General features: G+C 40.1%; 1 protein-coding gene across 1 annotated transcript in view; it reads left to right on the top strand.

Annotated features, from left to right (window-relative positions):
* Nucleotides 1–11,298, top strand: part of PHEX (phosphate regulating endopeptidase homolog, X-linked) — a 145,503-nt gene that overhangs the window by 77,253 nt on the left and 56,952 nt on the right. The window contains exons 8-11 of the mRNA XM_018562426.1: nt 834–917; nt 2,328–2,473; nt 8,053–8,146; nt 9,149–9,277. Of these exons, the coding sequence (XP_018417928.1) occupies nt 834–917; nt 2,328–2,473; nt 8,053–8,146; nt 9,149–9,277 (453 nt within the window). The remainder of the gene's footprint in view (nt 1–833; nt 918–2,327; nt 2,474–8,052; nt 8,147–9,148; nt 9,278–11,298) is intronic.

The following is an 11,298-nucleotide window of genomic DNA, read 5'->3' as shown; positions in this document are numbered from 1 at the left end:
TATTGTTTAATAAATAAATTACTAAATGAATGCAAAGTAAATGGACAATGCTAATAAAATGATAAAATGGTAAAGAGGTACGAAATAATCATAAGCTTTACAAGGCAATGCAACAATTACAGTAACATAGCTGCCTAAGTGTAGTTTCCCGCAATGGCAGCTAGGTGGCAGCACAGTACAGAATAGCAGTTTCCTAGAGTACAAAGTATGAGGGGGACTCATTTTATAATTAACAGTGCAGTACAGTTGCTTAGCACAGAATGAATGTAAGGAGCACTAAGACATAAATGGTTCCGTTCAATCACTTGCATGTGATCACTTCTGACTCCATCCCTCTCCCAGAGCAGGGTCAGTCTGGTATCTCACGAGGGTGATGTAAGGGATGGCTGTTACAAGGTCATCAACCAAAGGCTGGAGTAGCCACAAGGGCTGGCATGTAGGAGTATGGCCGTAGAAACAGGGCCACCCCATTAGAGACAAAGTATCCCAGGGGTTGCAGACACAGGGCTCTCCACACTGATTAATGTTTAAGTAGAAGCTGCGTGGTCTTGTGCTCTCAGCTGGTGGCCCAACAGTGGCGGAGGACCCCCACCTGGGTGGTGACAGCTGACATGTCCACCCAGTACTGTCCCATCAGGCGCAGTCTCTCTCAGCGCCTGGGGGTGGGAAGCAGGGAAACTTATATGCCCTGGGTGTGTCCAGCAGTCCAGGCAGTTAAAAGGGCCTCTGGGTATAGTGTGTAAAGGGGCACTTTGCTACAATACTACCTTTATAAGGAATATTATTGTTATTTTATAACATGTTTATTTTTGACATTTGGCCTTTTTTTCCAGATAACCGTACCTCATGAAAACAGGACAAGTGAATCTATGTACAATAAAATGAACATCTCAGAATTGAATGCTATGATTCCACAGGTTTGTTTCTATATGTCATTTTTAATTTATTTTTTTAATGTCAATTACAAATATAGGCGATCATTGAGTTATTCTGTGACAATATACAGTAAGTGCTCAAGGACTAGGGCAAGTGCATTTATACATTGAACGCCAAGGTAAATATGACAGAAAAGTCTGTTTGTGAAGCACTGGACCCCAAGATAGAAGAAAGTCCGGATAAGAGATCAGATTTTAGGGCAAACTACCTCTGAAAGGATGCAGACACTACAGCTTTTCTCATGAGAACACTGAAAGTCCACCAGGTGGTAATAATTAACCTAGACCCTCCCATTCAGGAATCAATTTGGTAAGGACAAACAACTTTTTCTTCGGTACAGAAAAAAGTTAGGAATCTTTAATGTGGAGTGGAGTTACACTTTAAGTTTTGGAAAGATTAGGGGAGAATCAAAACTTCAGGTTAATTTTCGCTATATGTGCCCTGCTGGGGAGATTTCCCTTCAATTCCCGTCTTGCGAATGGAGCAGGAAGTGAGAGGGGATCTCCCGTAAATTAGGGGAATTACCATATTAGACAGTTGTCCCCAGAACATTTGTCCCCAATGGCAGTTTTGACCTCCCTTATTGGCCTAATGACAACTTTAATCTTTAGAATTCTCCTTACTATCTATTTCTATGACGATGGTTGTCAGAAGAAATAGAGAGGCAGAATCTCTCCAGCGGGGAGTCACAGTGCCAAAAATATTACATCACACAGACTCACCGACATCAGCTCCCCACAAAAACAGTAAATTCTAGAACATTAGTACATGCACCAACTGTAGTGAGGTTGTTGGGGCACCACAGATAAGCCATCTGCCACCCGTACCTAAGGCTATTGGACAATGGACTTTTAAAATTACTGTTAATTCTTTTAGAAGAACTTAACTTGGGAAGTCAAAATAAAAGGTCAAAATGACTTGAATGAATGAATTTCATTCTTTAAATCATCTCTGAATTGGTGCTGACACTTCCTTCTGGAGGGTGGCTACTTTTGTTCCCCCTAGTCCCTGTGTGTGTTGTAAAGTAGCCACTGCTCCAAGCTCACTCCTTTGATGGACTACAATCTCAATAAAAATTTGTAAACTAAACATGAGATTGTAGTACCACCCTCCAGAAGGAAGGGCAGTGGCAGCACCAATTCAGAAATGATTTGAGGATCCACAGCCGAGTGATACACAAATAGGATACATTATTGTTAATAGTCAAGGTATTTGAATGTATTTTTAAGATTTAACTCCTGAGTTTAGTGTCACTTTAAGGAAGGTAAAGTAAACACAATATCAATGAAATGGTAGTGTGTTTCACTATCGCATGGCAAAAAGCATAGTTTGTAAAAAATGCCTTTAAATGAAACTTGGGTTAATTGCCTGACGTTTTTTTTTTTTTTTAGTTTGATTGGTTAAGCTACTTGAAGAAAGTCATTGACTTTAAGCTGCATCCACATCTTAAATATATTGACTCATCAGAAAATGTGATTGTTCGAGTACCAGAATATTTTAAAGAGTTGTTTAAGATACTAGAATCTGAAGACAAGAGGTATGTTTTCCTTATTTAGTAGAAAATAATATCAAGAATTCACTTGTTAAAGTACACCATGCAGTTAGTCAGACATGCTAAACTGATTACATCCACCTTTATCAACCAGGGTTCTGAGGCACCCTAGAGTACCTCCAGAAGTTGCTAGGGTTTATTGAGCAGTGGGAAGTGGTGGATTTATCTTTTGCCTGACGTTTTGGCGCCAACGTCACTCGCCAGTGTGGGATTAGTGATCATTGATGAAAGGGGACACTGTTTCCACTTTACCACCTTCCTCACTATGACCACTCGTCTAGGGGTCACCTCTCTTTTTTGACTATTAATCTAATAGGGCACTTCTCCCACTGACCACCATTGTAAAGGAACTCTTCATTGAACAACTATGCATGCAGGGACTTTTCAACTGATTACCAATGTTAACATAGAACTTCACCCTAGAATTAGGGTGGTGTTTAAATGCCTGTCAGTTTTCAATGCTGATTGCTGGACAATCAGAGCACTGACAGAAGTAATTTATCAAGGTTCATGTGTTATATGGCTGTTTAATGTTCATAGAGGAATTCTATGGTGATTTCCTACTTTAAAGCACAATGCAATTTTTATTGTCTACCTTTATTCTTTGGCCAGTATTAATACCTGTTTAATTTTTTGGGTTATTACAGTAAATAATTCTGTCAAACAGAAGAGAATAATAAAAAAGATGTACTGATCTGGGTTTCAAATATGCCATGTATGCCACATTCTTTCATTCTTTATGTATCCTTATATCTACAACGTACTGATTTTGTGATTTATAGATATATTGATTTTTGACAGGGGCTCCCTGAAACCTGAACATAATTTGGTTAAAGAAGGATGAGAAGGGCTAGATTGCATAATTAAAATATAGGCTTTGCAGGTACCCTCAAATGTTTTCAACTGCATCATGGGAGCCTCTAAACCCTTATGCTCTCAAATATATGAATTTCAACACTTCCTGGTGTATTTAATGGATGGCCTGCCCCTCTTGCCTCCCATAGACCCAATCACAATGGGCAGCCACTGGCTTCCAGAGCATTCATGTAGCAAGTTTAACAAACTGGTATATGCATTTTAGTGCAAGCTTAAATTTAACTTGATCTTAACATACATGCTTGTCTGCACATTTTTCATACAGTTTGGTAAATGTGAATCAATCATGATAGAAATATTGAAGCTGCCACTGTTGACTACTTGGATAATTTCTTGGCTGCCCTGTTCATCTTCAGGCTTAAATGTTTGGTGTCTGCTCCATGGGCATACATAATTTGGAGTTAAACCTTAAAAATGCATTCAAGTACCCTAACTATTAACAAAAATGTACCTTATTTGCGTATCACTTGGATGTAGATCCTCAAACCATCTCTGAATTGGTGCGGACACTGTCCTTTCTTTTGCAGGGTGGCTACTTCCCCATGGTTCTTGTGTGTGTTGTAAAGTAACCACCACTTCAAGCTCACTCCCATGATAGACTATCATTTCAATACAAATTAGTAAACTAAATGTAAGATTGTAGTCCATCCCAGAAGTGAGATTGGAGTGGTGGCTACTTTACAACACACAGGGCTCATGGTAAATAAATGTAGTCAACCTCCAGAAGGAGAACAGTGTCAGCATGAATTCAGAGATGAGTTGGGGATCTACAGCTGAGTGATACACAAATAAGATACATTTTTGTTAATAGTTAAGGTACCTGAATGCATTTTTAAGATTTAACTTTCGAGTTTAGTGTCACTTTAAGATCCAGCTGACTCCATTCATTATATTACCTAAATTATACTTAAAACATTGTAAAGTCTACAGTATTAATGAAAGTTTATTATGCTAATTTTTGGGTAAAAGTGTTTGTGTGATACTTTAGTGGTTTTCTCCCCTGCTGTGTATTACTTTTTTCATGGCAGAGCTTGTTTTTTTATTTTATAATAATAGATCTCATTGCACACAAAAAGGGTGTCTACATGATATAAAGCTCTTTTTGTGGCAAGCACAACCAAGCTCCCTTGAACAATTTATGATTGGTAGCTTGTGACAGCTCTAAGAGGTATTGGATATAGGACACTTAGCAGTAGCTGGAGATTAATGGAAATTCACAATCTCGTCAGATGTCAATTCAATGTGTTTCACAGTAATTCAAGACATTTCATTTAGGATTAGAGGAATTCCTGTGAAGTGCTGAATTCTTTCCTTTAACAGTATATGCTGCTCCAGCCATTCAGGGGATAAAACACAATAAAAAATAGCACTATCTGTTGGGACTTGCTTTTCACCTTTCCTTACTGTTTGCCCTTGCTGCATCCATGAGCATATTTTCACATTTACGCACACATTTCACTGAGTCATTTCTGTAATAAGTGTTTTCTATATATGGTGGTGGGTCATTTTATGGTCAATAATTTGTATAATCAGTATTTACCAGCTACAGAGAATTCTACAGAACCCTTTGTGGAAAGTGTCCTAAAATTATTGGCACATATTTAGTTGTTATGAATTATTTGAGTATTAGTGGGGAGTGAAAACAAATGTGCGACAGTACTATTGCATATTATATCTTAAGTGTATGTCAAGGCAAAATTAAAATACACACATGTGCTACATCTCTGCCATAGATGCACACTTGAACATGTTTGTTGCTTTGAAGCCCTGTAAGTACAGACAATATCAGTTGGTCTGCCAGAATTGCACTTTCCTATTAATTTCCTATTGTGGGCTGACAACACACAGCTTTTTTGTGGACTGAGTGGTGTCAGCCTTGCTCATTGTCCCTTGACAAGCTACTCAACCACTCCCATGTCTTCTTATCCACAACATAGTAACTAATTGACTTGTAGTCAAGTCTTCTGCCCTGTGCTAAGCTGTGTGGCACAGCTGTAGAATAAACAACACTCATACATTTATTTAATCTGTGTATTCAGCTGCTTGCCTGGGATTCAGCTTTAACATACTGTAACACAGCAACACCAATTAGAAGGGTCCTATTCATAAACGCCTGTAAGAAAGCTATAATTTAACTACCTGCTGTCCGGCCGTTGTAATTAAATGGCCAGACAGCGGCTTCTTGAGGGCAGGTGGGAGTCTTTAGACGTCCTATCCCGTTCCGCTATTGCCCGCCACTAGGCGGCGGGCACGAGCGGGAAACCGGCTTTGAATGTAAACAGCCAGCGATGGCTGTTTACATACAAGCGTCCGGGCGTCTGTAGAGACGCCCGATCGTTTGTAATATCCGGTCGGGTGTGCGGGCCCCCCCTCCGTCACTGCCGCTGCTGGCGATCCCGGGCTCCGCTGTTCCCGGTGTGAGCCCGGGACCAGCACAGCAGCTCTGCGGCCGAAGATCGAACGGAGCTCAGTACACAAGCTCCGTTTGATCTCCTCTTCTGCATGCAGTGTCACTCTCCGGTACAGAAACCGGAGAGAAGCTGGTGAAGCAGGTGTCTGGGGGACTATCACATAGGGAGCTTGCTTGCTCCCTATGTGATAGCAATAAGGTTCAGTGGAAAAAAAGGTTTAAAAAAAATTGTTACAAAAAAAATTAAAATCACATATCAAAGCACTAAAAAAAAAAAAATTAAGTCCCCCACACGCACACGCAAACATGCGTCAAGCCCGCCTACGTGCGAAAACGCCAATTACATCTGCACATGTTACATATCGCCGCGAACGTCGGAATGAGAGCAATAATTCTAGGGTCACTAGATACTAAACTGATGAGCGGTAAAAGCTTTTAAAGCATCGGCTATGGCCAATTTTGAGTATGGTAGTTTTTTGCGATTTAACGCTTTACATGTTTGGTGTCTATTTAACCGACATGGCCCCGTCTTTTATATTTTACCAAAAAATTGGGTAATAATAAATGTTTTATAACATAACGTAGGGAGAACAGGTTTTTTTTTCAAAATTTTCGGTACTTTTTTATTATACAGTAAAAAAAAAAAAAAACCCCGTAGTGGTGTTTAAATACCACCAAAAGAAAGCTCTATCCCCAAAAAATGGTATAAAATTATTTTCAGTACAGCATTGCATGACAGAATAAATGTCAGTCAAAGTACTGCAGCGCTGAATACTGAAAAATGGCCTGGTCAGAAAGGGGGTATAAACACCCCGGTCAGCAAGTGGTTAAAGCCAAACTGAAATTACAGTTTAAATCAGCTAAATGTGTTCCAGATGCAATAAAAACACAATGTTCAAAGTCTTACAGTTACTTTTCTGTAGAAAGCAGCTACAACCCAAGTAGAAAAGCCTGTCCCCTGCTATCAGCTGCAGAGTGGAACAATGCTCTCTATGGGGAAGCAGTGATCTCTCTCCAGAGGTCTGGCATGCCCCCTGCTATGTGACAGCCAGAGCTCTCCAGTCAACAGGGGGCATGAACTTTTTTGATTGCAGAACTATTGGCATGACTCAGCAAAGGGTATGTCAGAGCTCTGCAGAGAGAGACCACAGAGAGCAAGGGTGCCACTCTGCAGTTGCTCGAAGGGAACAGGCTTTTTTACTTAGGCTGTAGCTACTTCAGCACACCGACAATTAATTTATTTCCTTCATCACTATCTACCTGGTGCTTTTTCTTTTCTGAAGGTAATTATAATCTATAAAATATACAAAGCACATTCCTCATGACACTCCTTCCATGGAATACCCCTCCTAATTTTTGTTATTGTATCACACAAAGTTTGTATCACACAAAGTTTGCATACTTACTTCTGCTCCCCTGTCTCAAAATTACAATCTAGCAGCCACAGCAAATAGAACAAATCCTCCCACTCAAATAATACACAACACTTCTGTGCAGCTTAGTCCACAGTCCTTAGGCTGGGATCACACCTAGGCGTACCGAATATGTGCGTTTGCCGCGTGTTTTTACAGCGATTCGCGGTAAAAAAAATGTGTGACAAACGCGCGTTTCCGAGGGCTATCCGGCTGTATCCTAATGGATACGCGCGGCAAATATGTCCCAAAGAAGCTCCTGTACTTCTTTGGGCGTAGGGCGTTTTGCAGCGCGTTCCTACTGGCTGTAAAACACCCAGGTGGGAACCATGCCCATAGGCAATCATTGGTTTTCACATGTTGAGCGTTTTATAGTGTGTAGGAACGCGCTGTAAAACGCCCAGGTGTGAACCAGGCCTTAGTGTTGGTTGGGCAAAGCTATGACAAACCTACTTAGCTGGCAGGCTGGATTGAGTTCTGTCCTGGCTGGTTAGTTTGAACTCTGCCCTTCTGGCTGGCCTGGGTTCAGTGTGTAACAGCAGTCTACATTTTATTTAGGACAGTGCAGGGGTTATGTGTAATGCAGAGGTTAGAGGACAGAATTATGTAATGAAGAGTGCTTTACATTATGTTTTCTAAACCTTTTATATTTAGGGCACCTGATTTATTGGTTTTTGGTTAATAGTGACCGAACCTCTAATACATTTTGCTCTTCATCCCTTTCAGCTTTTACACGGGTCTGGGTTACATGATGCCGCCTATATGTTAAAAAAAAATGATACATTAATAATACTAATAGCAATAAAGGAAAATAACCAATTCTTCAGTCCACACTGATTTTATATATTTGTCTTTTTCCCCCCCAGGACTCTTGCCAACTACCTAATATGGAGATTTGTGTATTTAAGAATTTCAAATCTCAGTAGAAGATTGCAATATAGACAACTAGAGTATGCACGGGTAAGAAAAAGTAGGAGGTAAAGCATTAAAATATTACCGGAGATTATTTTTTAACCTGTCTTATTAGGTACAGAGCAGAAATGCTGTATATTAGTAGTATATTAGATGGTATAAGAAAATAAATGACTATTAGGTGTATAATCATTACATATGCTTACCTTCATTGTTATGAATGTTTGTATGTTGATTGCTAGTTTTTTGGGGGGTTTTACCATTTCTGCAGCCCTCTTGGCTCATACATACATTGTTGCATGTGGTCCAACTTTTGCAAAGTCTACCACAGCCATTATCCTAATGTAATGGCACTACTGGGATGAAGTTGGTATTAGAAGTTTATTAAAACAGAGCTGCCTACTTTAACAGATTGCCAATTTAGGCTTGACTCAACCATAGACTGCTTACATGTTTTTTATTAATTTAGGAAAACGTCTTGGTTGCCTTTAAGAGTATATGTGTGTAACAAAACACATGCAGCACATTCCCTGTGTTTTGTCTTGTTTAAAACACTGAATAACAGAAAATACTTATTGATTCTATCATGAATCTATTGAGCTTCTTAATTTCTGCTGTAGCTGACAGCACTGCTTCTGGTCCATTGAAATGCCAAGCAGTGTTGTGAACCTGTCTTGAGTTCTGTGAAGTGGAGGTGTTCTGTACTGCAGCAGATGAGAACTCGGGCAGGACTGAAAATGCTGTTTGGGATTTCAGTTACAGAGAGATAGAGTTGTCAGCTCAATACAGGAAGTTAGGAGCTCACTGGATTCATAAGGCATTATTCTGTACAGGTAGGGCTATAAAAAGACAAAACTTGTGCTTGAATTGTAGAGATATACTGAATATTTTTTGCCCAGATATACACTTTAAAATAGAATGAGTAATGTATCTTTACAACAAACAAATATCAACGCTCATCTTTATAAATATACATGATGTTTCATAGAGCTTCAGAAACAGTCTTTAATCATGTAGGAATATTAAATGTCTAATTTCTTCATAATGCAGGTTCTCATGGGAACAAATTCTTTGGCAGCTCGATGGGACAGATGTGTAAATTATATTGAAAACGCACTTCCGTATGCTGTTGGGAAGATGTTTGTAGATGCATACTTCCAAGAGGACAAGAAATTGATGGTACAATCCAAACATATTAATTAACATGATAACAGTTCTATATTCATTATCTCATTATGACTAAGCTATTAATTCTTACTAATATTGATGTGCAAAGAAGTAAACACTTCACGTGCAGGTGTTGATACACAACCTAGAGCAAATATTAACCACTTCAAGACCAGGTGTTTAGACCCCCTTCCTGGCCAGGCCATTTTTCAGTGTTCAGCGCTGCAGTCCTTTGACTGACGTTTATTCCGTCATGCAACATGTATGTTTCCTAACATAATGTAAAAAAAAACTTTTTTTTTTTCAAAATTTTCTGTAATTATTCTCAGTTAAGCATTATTTATTAATTAAATAAATAAGTAAAAATTGAACATTTGTGCAAAAAATAGGGGAACATAAAGGAGTTACGCCAAGACAGTATAATTATATACCAATCTCCAGGGTTTCAACAAACTATTCAAAAACGGATTGTCCCCTAATTATAGAAATCCCTTGGATGGAGCTGGTTCAGTAAACAGGTAAGACATAAATAATGAAAATGAATATTTAATCGTAGAAAAACAACATGTAAATACACCCACAACAAAACATTTAAAACCAATTAAAAAGACTTCCCTTGGATATACTGATGTAGCTATAACAGTGATAATCTGCAAGCCATCTGAGTGGCACAAGATCGTTAAAGCAGATACATAAATTGTATTTCACATAGGGATACAATGTATCCGAGCTTACTCACAAATGTTGTGGCTCAGGGAGCTCAGGGAGAGACAGTCCTGCTTGGATCCCACAGTATTGTATGGGTTTAGTGCTTGAATACGCGTGTCCAGTAGTAATAATAGGGTTCCAGAGATTTATCTCTTTGATAGGGACAGGAGCTGTATGTGCCCTTCTCTCTCCACCTGCTAGGGACTCTCACTGGCCCGTGGGCCAAAATTTCTAATTTGAGAGGTATCCAGAGATCGCTTTCATATGTGTGCGGCCGCCAAGTGAACAAAAGGAAAGTGACGGAATCTCCACGGTGTGGTGTCCCAAGCGCGGTTTTGGATCCGAAGGCTGTGTGAAAACCACCGACAGCCGCCCGCGCGTTTCCCTCGGTCTCTGCTGGGTTGATGCAGGTTCTAATGCAGCTTGACTCAGACCATATCCGAGCCGGCTGTACTCCGTCCCCGCACTTCGAAAACAGGCCAGAGTAATACTCTTACCCAGGCTTGTATACGGGGTGAGCAATCAATTGTGGGTATCCAGGGAAGTTGCTTGCACACGTTACCCTGACGCGTTTCCTCCCCACATCGGGGCTTCCTCAGAGGGGCGTGTGAACATTTGCATGTTTTGGGACTCATTATTGCTCGAAACATTGTCTGTCACTGTTAAAATGCAATAAGCGACAAGGGGATAGCTGGTTTTGGCAGTGAAAGCATTCCTGAATAATTACAACAGGATTCCAATTAGAGACAGGCGGGTGTTGTCAACAAATGGGAAGAGTCCGCAGTTGGTCAGGGCTCTGTAAAGACAGCTGCTGTTAAGGCAACATGCGTAAGGACCAGTCCAGGCCTGTCTGGCCTAAATAGACAGGCACCAGAACATACAGATGACTGATAGGAATGAAAAAAGTTGTACACCATTAAGAGTCAGAGGCAGTCTCCATCTGAATAGAACTGTTCATTTGCATTCGCATTAGTCTGTACCTTAGTCTGAGTTTTAAGGGCCAGCCTTGTGATTGAGGGACCCAGTCTAGCAGGGAGACTGGGACACATTTGTCTTGCTGTGGAAAATAGAGTTGTGCAACAAGTAGCCAGGTAGCTGTAAAACATTAACTTTTTATTGTGATGGAATATCACTTGCATTGGAAGTTCTTCTGATGTCTGATGGAAAAGAATTCGCTATCAGGCACTTTTAATTATTAATTAACAATTTTAATTATTAACTATGACACTTCTTATGGAATCCTTCGGCTAGCTTCGGCCCCAGGACCTGCTGTACGGGCTATTCACAATAGCCCGTACAGCTCCCGAACTCAGCCGAGCGGCTCA

The sequence above is a fragment of the Nanorana parkeri genome, unplaced genomic scaffold, assembly GCF_000935625.1.
Source record: "Nanorana parkeri isolate BGI_ZX_2015 unplaced genomic scaffold, ASM93562v1 scaffold577, whole genome shotgun sequence".
Classification (NCBI taxonomy): domain Eukaryota; kingdom Metazoa; phylum Chordata; class Amphibia; order Anura; family Dicroglossidae; genus Nanorana; species Nanorana parkeri.
This window is presented reverse-complemented; position numbering and strand designations above follow the sequence as displayed.